The following is a 20,468-nucleotide window of genomic DNA, read 5'->3' on the forward strand; positions in this document are numbered from 1 at the left end:
CACTGTAAGAATTAGTGGACAGTAGCAAAGTATGAGAAGCAAGACACGACAGGATTCATGAACTACAGAATCGCTGACCGCGTGGGGGAGGCCCAAAGTAAGGTCTCTATCAATCCAATTTGCTATCCGTTCTATCCACCTCTCCGCGTCCGAATGGATGGCGTTGCAGGGTCAGATCTGGACGGGAACAATGGATTGGGGGACAATCAGTAAGTGTGATCACTGGATTCGGGAACTGCAACGTTTCGTTTGTTAGCCGTGACTCTTGACGATGAAGTGAAGTGCAAACAACAAAGTAGCAATAGCATCGAGATCAGAAATTAGAACCATATCCACACATTGGAATTGAGATAGGGATAACTGTATAAAAAATTGTCTTGGTCATCAGGTCGAGGGGGAGGAAATGAAAGCTAGTAAATATTCGTCTTACCTAGCATGATGTGTCACGGCGAGCTGAGCCTGGGACATCCAAGGAGGTACGAATGGTGAAGCTGGCGTATCCTGTGGTAACTTTGCGTCTTGTTAGCCAGATTCCTTGGACAAGATCGTCAAACGTGAGTAGCAGAAAGAAGGAAATCAGAAATTAGAACCGTATCCACATAATATTATTGAGATAGGGATAACTGTATAAATAATTGTCTTGGTCATCATTTTGGGGAGGGAGTTGAGGTTAAGAAAACAATCAGCCACATACCTATTCTTCTGGGTCCGACCAGATCACTGCTTAGAGAGACGTGCAGCTTTGAACTTGCTGATACGCTGACCACCATCAGCTTCATCAAGAGGCCGGACCACGGACGTATCCTCTTGGAGGAAGCCACCCTGTTTCTGGATGAAATTCCGACGTTGTCGGTGATACTCGTCGGCGAGATCCTGGTCGATGAAGTCCTCGTCAAAAGCGTTCTCGTCCTGAGGTTTGCTCTCCTTCTCGACGACTGCGTCTGCCAGTGTCTTCCCCTCAGGTCCCGTCGGGGCGGTGGGCCTGTCTTGGTCGATGAAGCGTGACGGCACATCGCGCGGGCCCATGGGAACGAAGCCATCATCAACGACCGTCGGCGCTGCCTTCTGCTTCTTGAACCGAGACACCTTGCGGGTTGACTTGGCCTCCGCTTGTCTGGCGGGGCCGGTACGCTCTACAATGTCGCTGAGAGGCTCCACGATGGGCTCTGGCGGTGGTTGAGGAACAGTCGGCGGCGCGGCAGCGGTGTCCGAAACGCTATCTGGGGCGACATCCAGGCTCTGTGCGAACCGGACGCTCTTCTTGCTCTCGTCCGCGTCCGTCGGGGAAGAGGTCCTCAGGATGGACGTCGTAGGGACAGGCGACGGCTTGGCAGCTTCGACCGCCTTGCCCTTGTCACCTGAGTTAACGATGATGCGACCAATGCCCTGTTGGTCTTCGTCTGACTCCTGGTCATCTGCTTCTGACTTCTGAGTGAACCGAGACTTGACCCCGAGTCGCTTTTCGAGCTCTAACATCCGCTGATGATACCCGTCGTCTAAGACGCTGGAAGTAGACCGACCAAACTTGTCTTCTTCATCGTCGTCCTCGAGATCAGAGTACTCATACTCCCAGTCCTCGTCATCATCGGCAGAGCCATCGCCATCCTCAAGGTTGAGTTCAGCCACGACTTGGCCCACCTCTTCCATGCCGTATTTCAGCATCTCTCGGCGGAGAAAGGCATCTTCCTCAGACTCGTCTTCGGGAATGACGGGCGCTTCGCGGCTGATATTTTCCTGGCTCCTGGCGGTCTGCATGATCTCTTCCACTCGTTGAGCGTTCCTCGAGACCTGCTGCTCTGCCGAGGGCTTGGTGTCTTCGGCGAATGAGACGGACTTCTTGACTGCCACAGAGTCGTCAACCTCTGCTTCGGGAAGCTGCTCCTTCACAGACTGCGCGGGATTCTGGGCTGCTGATGTTGAGTCGGATGCCTTAGCCAAAGGCTCGTCGGTAACGTCTTCCACGATGGGCCCTGTCTTCTCCGTCTGCGAGGGTTGGCCGGTTGGGATGTCCTTGACGCCTGCCTTCTCCAGGATCTCCCTGATCTGAGCGCTCGAATCGCCAGGCTGCTGCAATCGGCTGGAGAGCACATTACCCTCTTCGTCGAGCTCCTCGATGATCTCCGTTATAGGCAAGCCATCCTCATCCCGCACATCAGGATTGCTGAGAACGCTGGCGGCAGCGTGCTTCTCTTCCGCAGTCTCGAGCTGCTTCTCAAGAGTGGCGATGTTCTTGGAAACATAGTCGATGCGACGCGAAAGCAGGTTGACAATCTGGTCGGCAGGCTTCAGATCAATGCGCCCAAAAAGGTCGTTGATCTCTTTCTTGTCGACAACCTCGCCCTCGAAGTCTCTGCGAATGCGCGCAAGAGCCTCCCGACTGGCAGGCTGGGGAACCGACTCGATTTCCTCTCTCAAGGACTCGTATTCAGCGTCCCATTTTTGCCAGTGCTGCAAAGCCTTCTGCAGCTTAGCAACAGAGTCTTCAAGCTGCAGGCGATGCTTTTCCAGGTCCAGGAAACTGTCTCTGACTGCTGCCATGGTGAAGGAAAAAGAAGGGGAGAGAAAGGGAATTGAGAAGTTCTCGGAAGCAAGATGAGGAAAAGGGAAAAAATTCCCTGTCGGAAGGTAGGGGTTCGGAGCTCTAAGAAAATTAGGTAATCTTCTCAAGTGCAGGTTGTTACGTAAGGCCCACTTAGCTTTCCAGCAACGCGCCCCTGTACATACGCATACCCGTAAGGTACTTTGGATTCACCTCCCCTGCAAAAGGCATTGCTGCAGCTTTCACTGTTACCCGTCGATACTCGACGGCGATAGATACCTCACGATTCACTAACGTATTCAGTTCTTATGAAACAAACACGCTCAGCTATAGGAGAACCTCGCCTTTGTTATACCGTGAACGCGCCAAAAGGTCGAGATTGAAGTCAAAACGGTTCAGACTTTCATTCTCACCTGCTTGCGCCATTCATGATGAGTGGATGGATTCGCGCCTACTGATACCAACCAGGGACTAAGATAAAGAAAATGTGTTACATCAAATGACTATAATATCATCGTTTCGATTCATATCGAAGGCTTTGGTATTCCGAACCAGAATGCTAAGATTTAGGTCTGATGCCAATCATGTACTTTCCCGCTTTCAGATGAAGGACTGTGAAATGAACAAGTTCATGAGACTGATTGGGGATTAGAGACAGGTCGTACCGTCGAAGTAGAGACACAAGGGTGAGCCGCAGCTCCGTCCACGCGAATCTTCTCACTTTATTAGTACCAGGCTGAAAGTGAGAGCCATTGGGCGGCTTACTGTTTTCCAATACAGTTCCGCGATCCCGCAGAAAAGGGGTAGTATGCCGTTCTTTCGTTGGCGGCCGTGCCCTTGTAGTCAGACAGCCATCTCTCGGGAACGAACTTCTCTGCGTCAGGCCACTGCTTCTCATCCCAGTGCAGTACGGTGGTGTTTGCAGTCACTCTAGTCTGTTCGATGTCAGTCAAGCTCCGGGAAAGATGGACTTTGACTTAAGTGTCTCGTAGGAAAGGCGGCTTACCCCAGCTGGGATCAAGTGATCAGACAGAATCGCATCTTCATCAGTCTGTCTTTGAAGCCCTGATAAACTGTCAGTTATTCATACATCAGACTTGAGGAAAGAGGAATCCTACCACCAGTTGCCGGAGGAGCAAGCCTCATTGTCTCTTTCAAAACAGCGTGCAAGAACGGCAAGTCCGTCGTTTGGTCGTCTGAAACCGGCGAATTCGATAACGGAAACCTCCCCCGAATCTCGTTGACAAGTTTTTGGTAGGAAGGGGGGTCATTGAGCAAGAACATCATTGCGAATGTGAGCGTGCTAGCGGTCGTCTCGCTGCCCGCTAGCCAAAAGACGAGCATCTCGGAAAACACCTCGATACGCGACAATGTCTCTGGGTTCTTTTCATGTGTGTCGAGGAGGAGCTGTAGCAGGTCAGGCTTGGCCAGCTTGTCGGTCGACGCTTGCCTCTTTTCGATGATATCACTGATGAGTTGAGCAAGTTCGGGATCCCGGAATTTGGGTAGGAAGGGGATATACTTCAAGAAGGGCAGGAGTTGATACTTTTCCCCGCCAATCGTTAGCCATTTCGTCTCGCCACCAATTGGAGTGACACTTACAATTGTGCCCCTCTTAAAGCTCTCAGAGAACTTCTTGCGGATAGGATGCTCTCCATTCTTCACCAACTCAAACGAGCCCCCAAACGCAGTTGCGCTCATGATGTCGGACGCCAGGCGGCCCATGAGGTTCCAAGCATCAATGACGGTTTCGCCTCCATCCCGGGCGCACTGATTGTCGATGAACTCCTCGAGCGCCTCAATACAACTCAGCTTCAGCGGCTCAAGGCCCTTGAGGTAACTGATGGAGAAGCCATGAGAGAAGAGCCTTCGCCGGGTGCGGTACTGCGCCCGATCTCGCATGGTGAAGAGCGTGACGCCGTCTTCGTTTTGGCTGAACTTTTCATACAGGACGCTCTTTCGGAGGTCCATTCCTACTAGAATCTGGTGGACGGACTTTTCGTCAGAGACGAGAACGAGATCGGGGGCTTTTCAATTAGGTGTCGGCAAAGGTCATCATGTTTAAGAGACGTGTATTACAACTCACCGACTCGGACAATGTCACCGTATTTACGGTTGTAGTTGATTCCCTTCTCAAACGCCTTGCCTCTGACGACTGCCACCATCCAGGGCAGAGCCGTGAACCTATTGAGCCACGGCCCAGGTATCTTGGCCAACGGCCCTGTGAGGCCATTCCATAATGCCTTGAGGACCTTCAATGCTCCGTAGGCAAGTATGAGGAATAGACATGCTGATAAGAGAGTTTTCGCATCCGGGTTGCCCAGCCGCACGACAATCAGTTCGTTTGAAATTCCCATCACAGTGTAGAGCTGGCTTGTAAGGTAGCCGGTGTTGATGTGCAGGAATACCGACAACCTTTCTCTCTTAGTCGACTTTTCGAAGCCAATGCTGACTTCGTTCAGTAATCCATGAAAGTTGTTTGAATGAGTTCTTTTAAAGTTTGCGGTTCCCCATCCCATATATACTTATCGAAGGGTTGCTATTAAAAGGCCGGATCTGCTCATGGCTGTAGCTTTCCGCCGCCCCCGCTCCAGACCGGAGGTTCAACATGAGCTGGAATGTCTACGTCCGTGTAAGACAAGGCCAAAAGCAGAGCCGATTTATCGATCTGCAGGCATCCTTCGTGGCGTAGACTCCGTAAATACTTGGCTTTCCATCAATAAGCACTAAAACCGGCCTACCATATCTTCTTCCTTCTTTCTACACATGACACAAATGAAGTCATCTCGAAGAAACTAACGAATTTGACAAGTCCAATAGCCCCGACCAGTGGAATGTGTATACTCGTTCCTTCGATGCCCCTTGTTTTCGAATATCGCATCATTTTGCAAATCAAGCTGTCGAGCCATGTCTCTGGTTCAATTCACGTCGTACACGATACCCGAGACAAATCTAAAGATGCCTTAATCGAGTCGCCGAGCATACTTCGCGCCCATGAAGTAGATTGTACCCCCGACCGCCAACATAGAGACGGAGACGAGCCACAGATCCCAGTTCCTAGCCTTCCACACCGGCATCCGCATGTCTGCCGTCTGAAGGTGCATCGGTCGCAGCGCTCTTCCGCCTACCAAGCGCAACTCGTGATCAAAGATGACCTCCTCGACTATGTCGACAGCAAGTTCCTTACGTCGGGATGCTACGCGCGCTATCCTCTTCATACGCTCAACGTTCCTGCCAAAGGATCCGTCAACGTCGGATACGATTCGGCCGATCTTTTCTGAGATCTCAGTGGTAGTCAAGTCAGACTTGTCCAGGGCGAGACCGACTCCTGCTTTGACGAGTCAGGCGCTGTTGGCGAGCTGTTCGAAGAAGAAGCCCAGCATCAGAGTGGGAGTTCCGTGAAATAGGGTCTCATTTGCGCTGGAACCGCCTCCGTGAGTAGGATAGAGTCTGGTGTTGGGATGATCGAGAACGGCTCGCTGGGGAGCGAAAGATGGGACTCGGATATTGGCGTGCTTCTCATCCATGATATCACCGACTGGAAGCTTGTCACCGTTGGGTGATTTGACATGTGCTGATCTGTCGAAATTCTGCCTTGCTGACTTCCCAATGGACCATATGACGCCGTTGATATGCCCTGCATCTATAGCCATGACAAGACCGGTGAGTATCTTCAGGAGCTCTGCTGGTGGAAGTACAATATGAGTGCCTAGAGCGACATACACCGTCTTATCATAAGACTCTAGAAACGCTCGGTAGCTTTCATCGAGCGGAGGGTACTCATCCCCCAAGATCGGCCCAACCACTTGCATAAGTGGTGGCAAGTCTTTGGCCGGCTCAAGTCCAAAGAATGAGTTGGCAAACACAAGGTGGTTCGGTTTAGGCGCCACTGGAACCGAATGCTTCACGACTTGTCGTTTCCGCACCTCCCGTGTCCAGCTGGTCCACGCAAAAACATGCGGCAGCGCCCAGAACAAGACCATCTCATTCCTGATACGCAACCAAATCGAAGCCTTCTCCGATGTGGGCGTGAAATCGACCTGGAAGCCCGGCTGGCCGGGAATATAGCTCACAGGCGCCAGGAAAAACGGCATCTGCGGCCACATGATGGCAATGGGGACGCCAAACTCAATCATCATATCCTTGGCCGCGGCCTCGACAAAAAGTCTGCGATAATCATGTCAGGCTTGATTTCTGTGTCGAGCATGAGTTCGCGTAAATGGAACCAAGTGCCCGGCTAGTAGGAGTCAAAGAGATACTTGGATTCCATGATGGATCCGACGCCGTCGCTGGGCCGCCACTGTATCATGTGCACGTAGTGCGCTTCGGCGTCGGCGTCTGGCATGGCTGGACCGAAGCTGTGGACGCGGGTGATGGATGGATAGTCTGACTCCCAGTGCTCCTGGCCGGAGATGGTTCCGAAGTGGACTTCGTGGCCGCGGGCTGCGAGTACAGCGCCGAGCTCGAGGACCGGGGCGGCGTGGGTGAACCCGCCGACAGTCGAGCATAGCAGGATACACCGCTTGAAAGAGCAGTCTGGTCGTTACATGACTGTGGATGTAGTTTCGTTCATATATAGAGAAGTTCATGCTGTTTCTGAATAGACACAGCTTCTGGGTGGCAAAGCGTTTTTCTGAGTCTCGACGAAGTCATTGTAAAGTGGGCTGATTGTTGGTAAGATTGAGCTTATTGTGCCGCAATGCTTCGATATCCCTCTTTCCAATTTGTTATCCCTGGAGCGGCATGGAAAAAGAAAGCTACGTGAGTAGTCAGGATCCATTTCAATTTCAGTTTGAGGTAGGTGTCATTAGCAGCTTGACCAAATTGCTGGTCGATATAGTTGATAGCGAGTCATCATACTGCGCGAGGAGTTATCTCAAGAATTGAAAACCACAGGAGTACACAGAGTCTTCGGTTCCAGGCGAAAGTAGTCTCACTGCTTATGACGTCCATTTAGGCCAAAAAAAGAAAGCATGATTGTGAGACGATCCTGCGGTTTGGTCCAGTTGATGTGACTTATAACCGGTTGTGGTCAAACGCTGTGCCTTAGCTGACACTAGCGATGTCCGCCTTTGGCCAGAATGGAGATCCTTCTTGGTACATCCTACTAACGTGCTGTGTTATGCATCCTCTATTGAAACTTTGCCGAAATTTTAATGTTATTTTCTTACATTATGTCTCAGTTGACATAGCATCCGTTGGCTGCCGGAAGCTGGACTGTGTAAGTAGTCTCCGAATACGGACGGCACTCTCTCTAGGCAACAGTTATTGATACTACCGAGTCGACCTTTTCCGCGTCAATCTTTCACTTCTCTCTTCAACAGATGGTCCAGGGTGACAAGAACCCACTTATTACCACTGAGACAAAGTTGTAGGCTTAGAGTCGTTCATGAGGCTTAATTGACTACCAAGTACCTATTGCACGGCGTCGGCTACTGCTGATTTTATCTAATAACTCGGTCCAACTTTGGCCATGAATGACTATTAACAGCAGATAATCGAGCCAATCGACGACATGAGACCGGTATTCAAGAGATACAGAGCAGTATTCCTCGTCTCGACCGCCTCACAGGAACTCAGCCAAAACAACACCGAAACCGAATTAGCGTTAGGAGAATCACATCTCCCAAGTACCTTACGTACCAATACTCCTCCTTTGGACGGTTTGAAGTAGACTTTCCGTAAGTTGTTGATATCTACGTGACCAGAGTACCAAGTCCAACACCTCTGCGACCCCGAACGAAACGGGGTCTCTTCAAATCTCACGGCGTTTTCGAGGAGGGTCCTGTGCTTCCTCATGACCAGGCCTTGCCTTGATCCCCGTCACAATCTTGTCTCTCTCCCGCTTCAGGCCTCTTGGCTGATCGATGGTGATTTGCTGGCCAACTGAAATCGCGGGGAATATCTGCTGGAGTCCGTGTTGTATGATACCAAGATGCATAGGCACCTGTGTTTGGCCGTTTTCACCGTGGATGTTGAGGTCCAGTACCCTCGGTAAGACTGCCGAAGGCGAAGGAAGCCCTTTTCTTAAATTGGCCATGTCAGATTGTATGTTCCCGGAGATGGCCTGGCCTTGAGTCTGCTGCGCAGCTGAAAGTCCCATATTTGAGGGCTTCAGATTGTGCTCCTGGAGTAACATCTGCGTCAGTCGAGTCTGTTGGGGAGCCTCCTTTCTCCAGAACTGACAGCCCGATGATGTCCACGTTACGCCCAATTCCTGCGGGCATCCCAGGAAATGTCGTGGCCATTTGTACTGATCACCTCCAACTTCGTACGAGAGTACGCCAAGACCCAAGTACAGGGCCCTGTTACCACCGGTTATGCCATATTTAGCCTCCGCCATCTCCTGGAACTCTTTAACTAATCTTGGAGTGTACGCCTCGAATCCAGAGGCCTTGGAGACATTTTGATGCTGACACCAACCCCCTAGTCGAGCGGCTTCCAGGCGTGTGAGAAGCATTACCAGCTTTGGGCTGTCTTCCCATGGCAATAGGGTCTTCTCTTTCCACGCAAAATGCTTGAGATACTCCTCATTCACCCAGTGACAGAGAAATGTGTCCGGCTTGGATGGCTGAATAATGTCAGCGAAGCACTTCGCCACAGCGGCATCGGTGAGCATTGTTTTGAGTGGCCAGGCCAGGAAGACGTAGTGCTTGGGCTCTGCGTATATATCCCGCGTCTCGATTTCGTTGAGAAATTCCAAGTTAGTTTTCGAAGAGCTCGGTTTTGTTTCCATTTTTTCTGGATTTTTTGATAAAGAATAGAATATGACTCAAGTAATGGCTTCCGTTGTTTTTCTTACAGATCTCACTGCTTCTCGATTGCTATTCTGGAGTGTCTGGCACGAAGCATTGCGAGAGCGGATGATCTTTAACCACTGCGCAATGCTTTCTCCGGTAACTCTACGAATGTTCATACCCCAATGGCATTGGAGATACAGATTCCCAGACATTGCTTCTCAAGGTAGCGAAGGTTCATGTCCGAACAACTAGCTAGCTATTTCGACCTCATAACTGCGGTTTCAACCTTGATGTCCCTATACCATTGACTGGCGACCCCATAGTCACGATTCGCCGGCGCATTGTATAGCAAAAGAAAAAAGGCTTTCCAAGGCAGCCGCTAGGCTCCAGATTCATAGTCTTGTAAGAAGCTCATAACACTTTTTGCCGGACTCATATCTCAACTCGTAGACTACTGTCAGTTCCCTGAGTCAACATTACTTCAACGGTTTGTCATTGTATTCAGAAAACAGTGAGTAGCCCGGGGAGTACCCCACAAGCCGGTGAACCCAGCAGTTTCTACTCACCTCCAAGGAGAAGAATCCCTAGCCAGCTAGAAGCCCCAATGGTTTGCTGCAAGTCGATGGAGCTCACAAGGGCAATTTCAGCGACTATTTTATCCAATCAGTATCTGTAGAGGAAGCACATCTAGGTATAAACGTGAGGTCGCGACAAGCAATTCACTTACACGCTGCCGGGCGCTTCTTCGGCGATCGACAACCCCATGGGACGATGCGAGCTGGGGAGAGCCGCGCCGTCTGCGTAAACTCCGCAAGACTCCGCACGTTTCCCCAACTTCTGGCGCCATTCCGTCACCACATACACCAACATTCCACCACGTTAGCTTCCTCTCCCATCCCACATCAACCGCTTCGCGATTAAGTTCGCACAAACTCAGGCCCTACGGCCAACCGTAGCTTCCTCTCTTTACCCCAGAGAACGATCTTTCCTCGGGGCTAACCGTCATTCCATCTCTCTCCCCCATCTTTACCCCCCGGCATTCGTCTCTCCCCTCCGCATTAGTCTGTGCGGGGAAGCTTAAGCTACACCGCAGTCTGGCCGACGATTTTCTTCTCACGATGATGATTCGTTTTCTTTCTTCCTGTAAGACCAATTGAAGCAGGTACTCGTTTGGTAATCAATTGACTGCGACTACAACGCTACACTACTTTCACTATCGGTAGAAAAATGACGCTCATCAACTGGACGGACTGGGGAGGATGGAGGGGTATAAGAACGGCGGCGAACGCCTTTGTCTCGACGACTACACTTTGTTGGATCGCCGCCTTCCTCATCTTCTCTCAGTGTCTCTGGATGCTCTACACCCGCCGCTCAAAGCAATACCCGAGCGAGAAAGGAGAGAAACGACACGACACACAGCGCAACAACGGCAACATGTTCACCCGCGTGCCCTTTCTCCTGTCGGCAGTCGCCATCATGGCGCTCTGTGCGATGGCGAGGGTCGCGGAATTCGGGAAGCCGTTTGCACGGCAGTACCTGGCCTCTACCACGATCAGTAGCGGCCACTCGCAGTTCACCGTCCCCGCGTCGGCAGACGAGGGAGCGCATCTCATTCCCAACATTGAGGACCCGGAGGCCAAGGACCCGCAGAGCGTATGCCCGGGATACACGGCTTCCAACGTCCAGACGACATCACACGGATTCACCGCCAACCTCGACCTCGCCGGCTCAGCTTGCAATTTGTACGGGAACGACGTCGAGGCTTTGACACTCGTTGTCGACTACCTCGCAACGGACCGTCTTCACGTACAGGTGTTGCCGCGGTACCTGGGTGCTGAGAACAACACTTGGTTCATTCTTCCTGAAGAGTTCGTCCCGAAACCCGCTGCAGACGGGAAGGCGAGCTCTGATGGCTCAGACAGCGATTTGGAGTTCAAGTGGGCAAACGAGCCCACTTTCGGCTTCAACGTGTCCAGGAAGAGTACCGGAGATGTTTTGTTCACGACCACAGGAACTAAGCTTGTATTTGAAGATCAATTCTTCGAGTTTGCTTCGCCGCTTCCTGAGAATTACAATCTGTATGGACTTGGTGAAGTTATCCATGGCTTCAAGCTGAACAACAATCTGACTCGTAAGTAACTGCTGTACGGGACCAAGGCGTACCAAAACTCACAGGAATAGGCACACTCTACGCGGCTGATGCCGGTGACCCAATCGATGGAAACATCTATGGCTCTCACCCGGTCTATCTCGATACCCGCTACTACCAAGTCGATGCCGATACCAAGTCGGCCGTCTACGTCGCCAATGCCACGGACAAGAATGCCGACTACAAATCCTACACCCACGGAGTTTTCCTCCGTAACGCTCACGCCCAGGAAATCTTGCTTCGGGAGTCGAACATTACCTGGAGAGGACTGGGTGGCACCATTGACCTATACTTCTACGCTGGACCGACTGCTGACGCCGTGATGAAGTCCTACCAGAAGACCACCGTCGGCTTGCCTGCCATGCAGCAGTACTGGACTTTCGGCTTCCACCAGTGCAGATGGGGCTATACCAGCTGGGACAACCTGCAGGAGATTGCAGATGACTTTGCCAAGTTTGAGATTCCTCTGGAAACTCTCTGGGGTGAGTTAACCCGTCTCAAAGTCGCCCACGATTCAGAACTAATTGCTCCCAGCCGATATTGACTACATGAACCAATACCGCGACTTCGAAGACGACCAAAACTCCTGGGGCTACGAAGACGCTGCCCGTGTCCTCGGTAACCTGCACAAGAACGGCCAACACTTTGTCCCCATCGTCGATTCCGCCATCTACGCCCCCAACCCAGAAAACGCCAGCGACGCCTACCCAACATACGACCGCGGCGTCGAAGCCGACGCCTTCATGCTCAACCCAGACGGATCTCTCTACATCGGCGCTGTCTGGCCCGGCTACACCGTCTTCCCAGACTGGGTCGGCGCCGTCTTCGGCCGCAGTAAGACGTTTGAGTGGTGGACCACCGAAATGGTGACCTGGTTCCAAAAGGTCGCCTTTGACGGCATCTGGATCGACATGTCCGAAGTCTCCTCCTTCTGCGTCGGAAGCTGCGGCAGTGGGAACCTCACCCTCAATCCCGTCCACCCTCCCTTCTCGCTCCCCGGCGAACCGGGCAACGAAGTCCTCCAGTACCCCGAAGGCTTCAACAAGACCAACGGCACCGAGGCCGCCTCCGTCTCCGCCCTCTCTGCCTCACTGGCAGCCGCCCAATCCACCTCCTCAACCGCAGCAACCTCAGCATCTGCCACTCCCACAACGACATCAACAACCTCATACCTCCGCACCAAGCCCACACCAGGCGTCCGCAACGTGAACCACCCCCCCTACGTAATCGACAACATCCAAGGCGACCTCGCCGTCCACGCCGTCTCCCCCAACGCAACCCACCATGGCGGCACCCAAGAATACGACTTCCACAACCTCTTCGGCCACCAGATCCTCAACGCCACCTACAACGCCCTCCTCTCCGTCTTCCCCGGCAAACGCCCCTTCATCATCGGCCGCTCCACCTTCGCCGGCTCCGGCAAATGGGCCGGCCACTGGGGCGGCGATAACGCCTCCCTCTGGGCCTACATGTTCTTCTCCATCCCGCAGGCCCTGTCCTTCAGCATCTTCGGCGTGCCCATGTTCGGCGTCGACACGTGCGGCTTCAACGGCAACACCGACATGGAGCTCTGCGCCCGCTGGATGCAGCTCAGCGCCTTCTTCCCCTTTTACCGCAACCACAACGTCCTCGCCGCCATCCCGCAGGAGCCCTACCGCTGGTCCGCCGTCGCCGAGGCCTCGCGCTCCGCCATGGCCATCCGCTACGCGCTGCTGCCGTACATGTACACGGCGTTCTACAAGGCGCACACCCTCGGCGACACCGTCATGCGCGCGCTGGCGTGGGAGTTCTCCGACGAGCCCTGGCTCGCGGGCGCGGATCGGCAGTTCCTCCTCGGCCCGGCGGTCATGGTCACCCCCTGCCTCGAGCAAGGCGCCAGCACCGTCGGCGGTGTATTCCCTGGCGTTGGCAAGGGCACCGTTTGGTATGACTGGTACAACCAGTCCGCCGTCACCGGCGTCTCACCCGGACAGAACGTGACGATCGATGCGCCGCTGGGTCACATCCCGGTCTATCTCCGTGGGGGATACGTTATCCCGACGCAGGAGCCCGCGCTGACGACGACTGAGAGCCGGGCGAACCCTTGGGGTCTACTTGTTGCGCTGGACGGCGAGGGTGCTGCTGCGGGTAGCCTCTATGTTGACGACGGCGAGAGCTTGGAGCAAGAGGCTACTCTGACTGTAGAGGTAATGATTTTCCCCCTTCCATCACAGTTCAAAAACAAAGAGGTCGAAGTAGACGCTAACATGATGAACAGCTCTCCTCTTCCGACCAGTCGCTCAAGGCCACTCCATCTGGCGAGTTCAAGGACTCGAACCCGCTCGGAAACGTCACCGTTCTGGGAGTCCAGAGCGACGTTTCTTCGGTATCTCTTAATGGAAAGGCCCTGGACGGAGCGAATTGGTCCTTTGACTCGTCTTCTCGTGTTCTCCACGTCACTGGTCTGCAGTCCTTCACATCTGCTGGTGCATGGTCATCTTCGTGGGAGCTTACTTGGTCCTAGAAGCCTTGGGGTAAAATAGAACACACCTCGGGCTCGGATCTTTAGTATGTTGAAGAGTATCTGGATAATGTTGCGGTGCGTGGCAGCGAATGAGCAGTGGATGTCACACCAAAAAAGGGGGTTTAACTGTACCCGAAGACTGTAAATATCAAGAAGTAGCCGAAAAGAAGAAAAGAGATACTCGCCCCTTTAGCAAAATGAAACCATCTCAACGCTCAGAGGTCCTAGATTTACTGTATTGTTTAGTATCAAATGAAACCAAGTCGTGTGCGCTCATGGTAGTCATGACCAGCGCAAATGCAACTGCTACTCAGCGGCATTGAGTGAACAATGCTTAAGATCCCCGAATCTAGAGCAGTATTATCGATGTGAATAATAGAATTTGGTATCATTGAATACGTTACAGCCCAGCATCCGAGCAATGGTGCCACGTTCAGCCAGCTATCCCATAGCGGCCTCCAAGCCCTCGCAGACTTCACTTGACCTCGCGATCCTAGTCGAAGCAGCAAAGTCGCGCGTCCAGACATGCCCCCATCACCTCGTCCATCAAAGCCTCTCTCAGTGGCCACCACGTCCACGGTATCTCTTATTCCCGCCGCCGCGCCACCGGCCTCCACGACCACCATGCCTCCGATCTCCACCGTGCCCCCGATCATCATGCATATCCCGCTGCCTCTCCCCCCGATGTTGCTGAAACATCTCTCCCTCCTCCCTGTCCCCATCCTTCTTGATCTCCCCTTCCTCGCCTTCAACCTTGGCACTCGGCTTCTCCAAATCCGTCCTCCACCGCGGGTGCGCACCGTACTTGCACCCGGGACCCTCGGGACAGAACCCGACGAGGTAATACACACATAACTTTCTCCTCACGTGCTTCTTGCTACACCGCGGACCGAGCGGACAGAAGCCCTTGTCGTAGTGCGGGCACGGCGGCAGCTTGGACTGCGGGTCAATGTGCAGGTACAAGCACTCCTCGCCGTTGGAGCAGTAGCCGTTGCGCATGAAGAAGTTGCACTCGGGCATCTTGCGGAGGTTGTACTCGTGCAGGAACTCGCACGACTCGCCCTTTTTGCAGAGGCCGCGGAGCCAGTGCTTGCAGACCAGGGACGGCCCGCCCGTCGGGTTCGAGGAGCTGGAGGAGGCGTGGCGGTCCGGGCAGGCGGCGCCGAGGGGGCAGTGGCCCGCGAGGAAGGGCTTGCATTGCGGACGGTCCGAGGAGAGCTCGTGGCGGTAGGTTTGGCGGAGGAACGGGGTGAAGGCGAAGGAGGTTGCTGTCGCGGCGTGGGTGAGGATGTGGTTTGTTTCTGGACGGGGGGCGACGGCTGTCATGGTGGGTGGGTTGCTGGGCGCCCCGGAGAGCTGCAGGGTCGGTGATTGAGCTTGAGGATTGTGTCGCTGTCTAGGCTTGTGGAAAGTCGCGAGAAAGTAAGGTGTTCGTTCAAATCGCGTTGTCGTTCAGGTGTGGTTTGCGAATCGGATTGAATTATAAGTGCTGGGTCGTATGGGGGCTCCGTGGAATTATCGCAGCTGGGTGATGTAGCGTAGGTGTTGTGATTGGATAAATGACGAAGAGTTTCAGCAGCTTTGGGAGAGTTGTGCTTGATAGCTTGAATTGAAATGCGACACAATCAAGAGGAAGCTTGCTGGAAGCTTCAATCGATTGAGGACCCATATAATTAGTCAGCTGGCTGTGTGGTGGGGCATGTGTCTTTCGGGTCCGAGTGGGCCCGGCCTCCGGCGAGGTAACTCGGCTTCCCGTCCCGCATGTAGACTCATTCCGTCTTCTGACAACCTCGGAAGTTAACAATCATTTATGCCTGCTTTAGTTTTTTTTTTTTTTTAAAGTGACTGCAGCGATAGTTTTATGCCTATTCTGCAGATACGGAGTCTCGGAGAATGTATGAAAACGATACCTACGCTATCTAGCTTAAGCCAATGACCTCTGGCCTCCTTTAGGTTTACAATCCACCTCGTCACATTGATCCGAATGCAAGCTGGCTACGGTTCATTTGTAGGACTAGTAGTGTTTCCTTTGAAGTCTTCTTCTAATTAAGAGAAGTTGAGCTGCTACATCGGCATCTGGTGCCCTCGAAAATCAAACAGATACGCATAACATATATCAAAGACATGTCGTCAATGCATGCCACCCAATCCTTTCAAGCGTCATCCTCACCCGAAGAGCCTGCGCCAGCATCATGCTCGGGAGCGTCTTCAGGCTTTTGCGCGTACCAGAAGTAAAAGTTGAGGTACCGGTGCTTAGTCCTGTCCTCAAGCTCCTTCTTGGCCGTCGCTTGCCACACTTGACTCTCGACATTCGAGATGCCGTGAGCCTCAAAGGGTTTACCGGCGAAGGCCGGGATAGCATCGGCAACGACGCCCTTCATGTATTGCCCAATGAGCCGCATGGTCTTGTCCTTGGGCCAGGTCCCGACAGGGATCTTCTTCACCTCACAGTGGATATCCTTGAATCCTGCAGCCTCGAGATGGGGCCGCAGGTCTCGTGCAATGTGAAACATGATGCCGAGGCCAGCAAAGGCTTCGACGGTAAGCTCGTAAAATTCCTTGAGCTTGTCATCTTCAGGCATGGTACCGTCGTCGCAGTGGACTTGACCGTGAAGCTCTTGGAACTCGATCCAAGCACCGGGCTTCATGTGCCTGTCATTTCTGTGAATATGATGTCAGGAAGAGTTTTGGTACTAGACTTACTCATATGCCTGGGTCAAGACACGGTCCAGCTTTCTGAGCGCGGGGGCTACAGAACGCAGGTGGACGTAATCAAAGTCATCCCCGTTGAGCCATTCATCCTCGGCATCGTCGACAAGGAATTTTACATTCGGGGGGATCCAAGTAGGTTGAATTGGAGACAAATCGATTCCAAGAACTTCAGCGGCAGGGAAAAGGTCGGCAACTTCAAAGCCCGTATTAGTGGCCATCATTGGTAGTTCAGATAAGAAGGTTCTGGCATACCTTGAATTGCCCAAGTTCCTAAGTAACATATTAGTCAGGATTCGGAGACCGTGGTAACTTGTGGAGCTTACCAGTTCCAGTTCCAATGTCGATGATTTTATGAGGGGTCTCGCCAATGGGTGCGTAGATCAACTTTCCATCCTGGGTATCTATCGTCAGCTATGGGAGGATCACTAGACGAGCGGCAGGGCGTAACTAACGGTCAGTTCGAGCAACATGGTATGTTTCATGTCCTCGCGACTTTGCTCTGTCTCGTCATTGGGCATGGGATAGCGCCCATGGCGATAGCTGTGGTAGCGACGACCATTTTCGTACTCGTGCGCGTAGACGCTGGAGCTGAGCGAGACAGAGTCGACCGAGGACGCATCCCAGTTAACAGGCTCGAATTCACTCTCGTCAGCTGGTCCATCGGCCGCCTCAATAGCAGCAGCGGGGTGCTGGGAAGCTGGATCGTCGTTGCTGGACATGGCTTCAGGTACCTCCACGGATCCACGATTTCTTTCTGGAAGCTAGAAAAACAGGGGAGTTAGCAAGGGGGACCCAGTCGCGAGTCAGAAGGCATCACGAAATCTTACCGCTAATGCACGGCGTAGAGCAATCAGTTCTTGGCTATCTCACTGTAGTGGCCAAAAGTATAGATTTCTTGTAGGATTTTGGCGTCGTCGCAAAATCAAAGTTGTTGTAGCAAGTACACGTGGTCAAAGTGCCAACGCTCGTCTCAACGTGAGAGAAAATGAGACGTCGGAAGGGTGGGAGAGCCGAGAGTATCCTGAAGAATTACATTTGATCGGTTGGTTCCATTTCGCTCGGGTGTGCTCCATTTTACTGCGTGAGGAGACAGCAATGTCAGGCAATGCTCCAACGGACGAAACAACTCAATTGGTTGCTGGCCGAGGTCCTCGAGACCAATTGAGAGCACAGATTGGAAGGGGGAACAAGTCGATAGCAGGGGGTCTTTGCTCCGCTTCGAAAAGCGGCACAGTTCAATGTTTGTCCCAAGTTGACAGGCCTGTTGGCCCGAACCGATATCCATCTGGGCTACATGCCCAGGAATAAGATGGAGTTGGGCTCGCGGCGATCCGGCGAGGTGCAGCTTCCAGCGCTGGAGAAGAGCAGCATACTAACTTCCCTTGCGAACAAAGTGTGTGCAAGGCGACGGTTTCATAGGTTCCAACTCTTTCGATCAGCAGCATTTTGATAGCGTGGAAATGTGTGAAGCGGTCCGCAGGGAACATAATACCCACTTCTGACTGGCCATGTTCTCATTACGGAGACAGTGTTGGCGACGGAGAGTTGTGCAGTGGCTCAGCAGAAAGACATCGATTGTTCTAGGACAAGGAGACAACAACGATCGCCAAGATCTAATCGGCTGCAGGCAATGGAGGGCCAGAATACAATAAATATGCCATTACCCGAGGACATGCCAGAGCCAGAGGATAATGCGATTGGGAGGCGGCATTGCTGTCGTTCACGTTGAAATTACCCCTCCTGTTCTTCAGCAGCCGGCCCGGCGGGATCACGCAATGAGATGGGTGCAACCTTAGGAATTAGGTTTTCTCCTGCTTGAATGGAAGCGGCCGGCAAAGCAACGGTAAGGAACGGATGCTGAGTGAGGTAAACGGCAGCAAACGGCAGTAGGATTGATACCTAAGGATGGACCGTTTTAATGGTGGGATCTAGGCATGGAAAGATCGGAACCTGGTGAGGACCTGCCAAATGCTGATGAAGGAAAAGAGTTTGAAGTGGGATGGAAGGAACGAACAACCTTTGGAACACTTCCAATTTAGTCAAGTAGGGAGGACCCACCTTCTTCGGCCGTCCTTTCCTCCAAAGCCCCAAATGTTCCCAGGCCGGGGTTCAAAATCGATCCATCACGGACGGCTTAGCTCCAGGACGTTGACCCGTGCATAATGACATGCGCCTTCCTTTTTCTCTTCTTCTTCTTTTCTTTCTTCTCTTGCATTCGACTCCATCGCCGGCTCCTCTGTCCCAGTCTGTCCCAGATGGAGGAGGGACTCTGCTTGCCGATGGTTCCTCATTGTATCCAAAAGGTAAAGTACCTTCAGTGAGGTGTATCGAGTTTCTTTCCATCTTTTACCCAATCGCTTGACTTGCTTCAGTATACAAGTATCTTCATTAGGTAACTAAGGTAAGTTGAGGAAGGCGAGGCGAGGCAGGTACCTGCCGGTCCTGCCCACCTGCCCACCTGTCTGAGAACTCGAGACAGAGATGGACCCAGCCTGCGGTACTTACACCTTCCCAACTTTCTTTCCTCCGAAATCCAAACTCCAACCTCCTCCTTCCTGCAGCTGCAGGTGTGGAAAGTCACACCTTACAGGCAGGCGGAGACAAACCGGACCCTTGGTCTCCTTCCACAGTACTCCGTACTTACCTACGGAATACTGTGCCTCCAGGTTCTGGCATTTGGGACATGGAATGAGGTGGGAGCAAATCCTGACCCCGCCCCCTTTGCCCTTTGGCCGATGAAATGTTTGCTCCAACAAAGCCACAAATCCAACGACATCGTTTTTGTCGCTCTCTTCTCTTGCTTCCTTCGGCCACGCTCCCGTCTCTTCTGCCTCCTTTCAAAGGCGATTCCAATCAATAGCTTACCTAGTCACTCTTCAGAGCAATTCTCCCGTCGCCTTACCCCCTCATTTCCACTCACAGGCACCAGTTGTTATAGCGCGCTTCTGCCATGTTTTCATCTGCCATACCGCCAAGTTTAGAGGCGTGCGCCTTGCAATCGTCTAAACCAGGCCAGAATCGTCTTGGCGTCTTCTCAACCTCGAGTCTCTGACATGCTTCGCTCCGATACGGAGGAGACAGAACGCACAATACGATGCCTTCTTCAGGCCCTGACTAGAGTTTGCCCGGGATCCATCGACTTGTGCCCTCATGGCATCCAATGGCTGGAGCCGACTACTGCGACTGACTTACATATGGAGCCCTGCCCGCATATCTTCGTACGTACAGACACCAAAGACAGGGTGCTGCATGGGCACATGGAATGCCTACGGTAGGGTCACGGAACCACATCACGGATCAACGTTTGAGACCTCTATTTCACTCTTGATCTGCATGCCAGAGACAGTATGGGCACACACAATACAGACGTCCTCTTATAGCACTGTGTCTTTCGTGGGCCCATACGACTTGCCCGGCGACGCAACTCGACAAGACACGACCAGTGCGCCGGACGCACATCAAAGACAGCACTTCCATGTCCGCTTCGTCGTCGACTTGCCATTGGCCCCGAATGGCACCAACAATGGGCAAACAAGACAACAATCCGCCCTCGCATATCAGTCACACCATGCAACTGTCACCTATTCATCGATACCCAACTCGGCCATCCCTCATGCAATGACCTCATTTATCCAAATCGTCGGATTTCCCAACAGTCAGGGCCGCTTCCAATGTTCCGTCATGTGCTGCCAGCGTGGCATGCAGTCCTTCTGCACCCATCCTCCACCTCAACCCATCAACTCTGTCGGCTGTTTCCATCGTTTGGTGGGGCACATCACGCAGCCAAGCTGCTGCTACATGTCCCCCTCGACGACCCCTCCCCTG

At 52.9% G+C, this 20,468-nt stretch overlaps 8 protein-coding genes across 8 annotated transcripts; 2 read left to right on the forward strand and 6 right to left on the reverse strand.

The window, feature by feature from the left end:
- Positions 1-717: 717 nt before the first annotated feature.
- Positions 718-2,538, reverse strand: CPAR01_00970 (uncharacterized protein; the record flags this gene model as incomplete). The annotated part of the gene is made up of 1 exon (XM_060485260.1): positions 718-2,538. The coding sequence occupies one exon, from the start codon at positions 2,536-2,538 to the stop codon at positions 718-720; it is 1,821 nt and encodes a 606-aa protein (XP_060356117.1).
- A 762-nt stretch (positions 2,539-3,300) lies between these two features.
- CPAR01_00971 (uncharacterized protein) lies at positions 3,301-4,896 on the reverse strand (the record flags this gene model as incomplete). Its single annotated transcript, XM_060485261.1, has 4 exons — positions 3,301-3,474; positions 3,546-3,604; positions 3,658-4,566; positions 4,626-4,896. The coding sequence occupies 4 exons, from the start codon at positions 4,894-4,896 to the stop codon at positions 3,301-3,303; spliced, it is 1,413 nt and encodes a 470-aa protein (XP_060356118.1).
- A 984-nt stretch (positions 4,897-5,880) lies between these two features.
- Positions 5,881-6,884, reverse strand: CPAR01_00972 (uncharacterized protein; the record flags this gene model as incomplete). Its single annotated transcript, XM_060485262.1, has 2 exons — positions 5,881-6,706; positions 6,799-6,884. 2 exons carry the CDS (start codon positions 6,882-6,884, stop codon positions 5,881-5,883), a joined length of 912 nt encoding a protein of 303 aa, XP_060356119.1.
- A 1,410-nt stretch (positions 6,885-8,294) lies between these two features.
- CPAR01_00973 (uncharacterized protein) lies at positions 8,295-9,275 on the reverse strand (the record flags this gene model as incomplete). The annotated part of the gene is made up of 1 exon (XM_060485263.1): positions 8,295-9,275. One exon carries the CDS (start codon positions 9,273-9,275, stop codon positions 8,295-8,297), a length of 981 nt encoding a protein of 326 aa, XP_060356120.1.
- Positions 9,276-10,506: 1,231 nt separating this feature from the next.
- Positions 10,507-13,931, forward strand: CPAR01_00974 (glycosyl hydrolase family 31; the record flags this gene model as incomplete). Its single annotated transcript, XM_060485264.1, has 4 exons — positions 10,507-11,410; positions 11,461-11,910; positions 11,963-13,614; positions 13,686-13,931. 4 exons carry the CDS (start codon positions 10,507-10,509, stop codon positions 13,929-13,931), a joined length of 3,252 nt encoding a protein of 1,083 aa, XP_060356121.1.
- Positions 13,932-14,489: 558 nt separating this feature from the next.
- Positions 14,490-15,257, reverse strand: CPAR01_00975 (uncharacterized protein; the record flags this gene model as incomplete). The annotated part of the gene is made up of 1 exon (XM_060485265.1): positions 14,490-15,257. One exon carries the CDS (start codon positions 15,255-15,257, stop codon positions 14,490-14,492), a length of 768 nt encoding a protein of 255 aa, XP_060356122.1.
- Positions 15,258-16,084: 827 nt separating this feature from the next.
- Positions 16,085-17,362, reverse strand: CPAR01_00976 (methyltransferase domain-containing protein; the record flags this gene model as incomplete). Its single annotated transcript, XM_060485266.1, has 5 exons — positions 16,085-16,583; positions 16,635-16,836; positions 16,896-16,913; positions 16,967-17,036; positions 17,096-17,362. 5 exons carry the CDS (start codon positions 17,360-17,362, stop codon positions 16,085-16,087), a joined length of 1,056 nt encoding a protein of 351 aa, XP_060356123.1.
- Positions 17,363-18,898: 1,536 nt separating this feature from the next.
- Positions 18,899-19,335, forward strand: CPAR01_00977 (uncharacterized protein; the record flags this gene model as incomplete). The annotated part of the gene is made up of 3 exons (XM_060485267.1): positions 18,899-18,960; positions 19,083-19,279; positions 19,310-19,335. The coding sequence occupies 3 exons, from the start codon at positions 18,899-18,901 to the stop codon at positions 19,333-19,335; spliced, it is 285 nt and encodes a 94-aa protein (XP_060356124.1).
- Positions 19,336-20,468: the final 1,133 nt, after the last annotated feature.

This window comes from Colletotrichum paranaense, assembly GCF_030867605.1.
Source record: "Colletotrichum paranaense strain IMI 384185 chromosome Unknown Scaffold_1.1, whole genome shotgun sequence".
NCBI classification, from domain to species: Eukaryota; Fungi; Ascomycota; class Sordariomycetes; order Glomerellales; family Glomerellaceae; genus Colletotrichum; species Colletotrichum paranaense.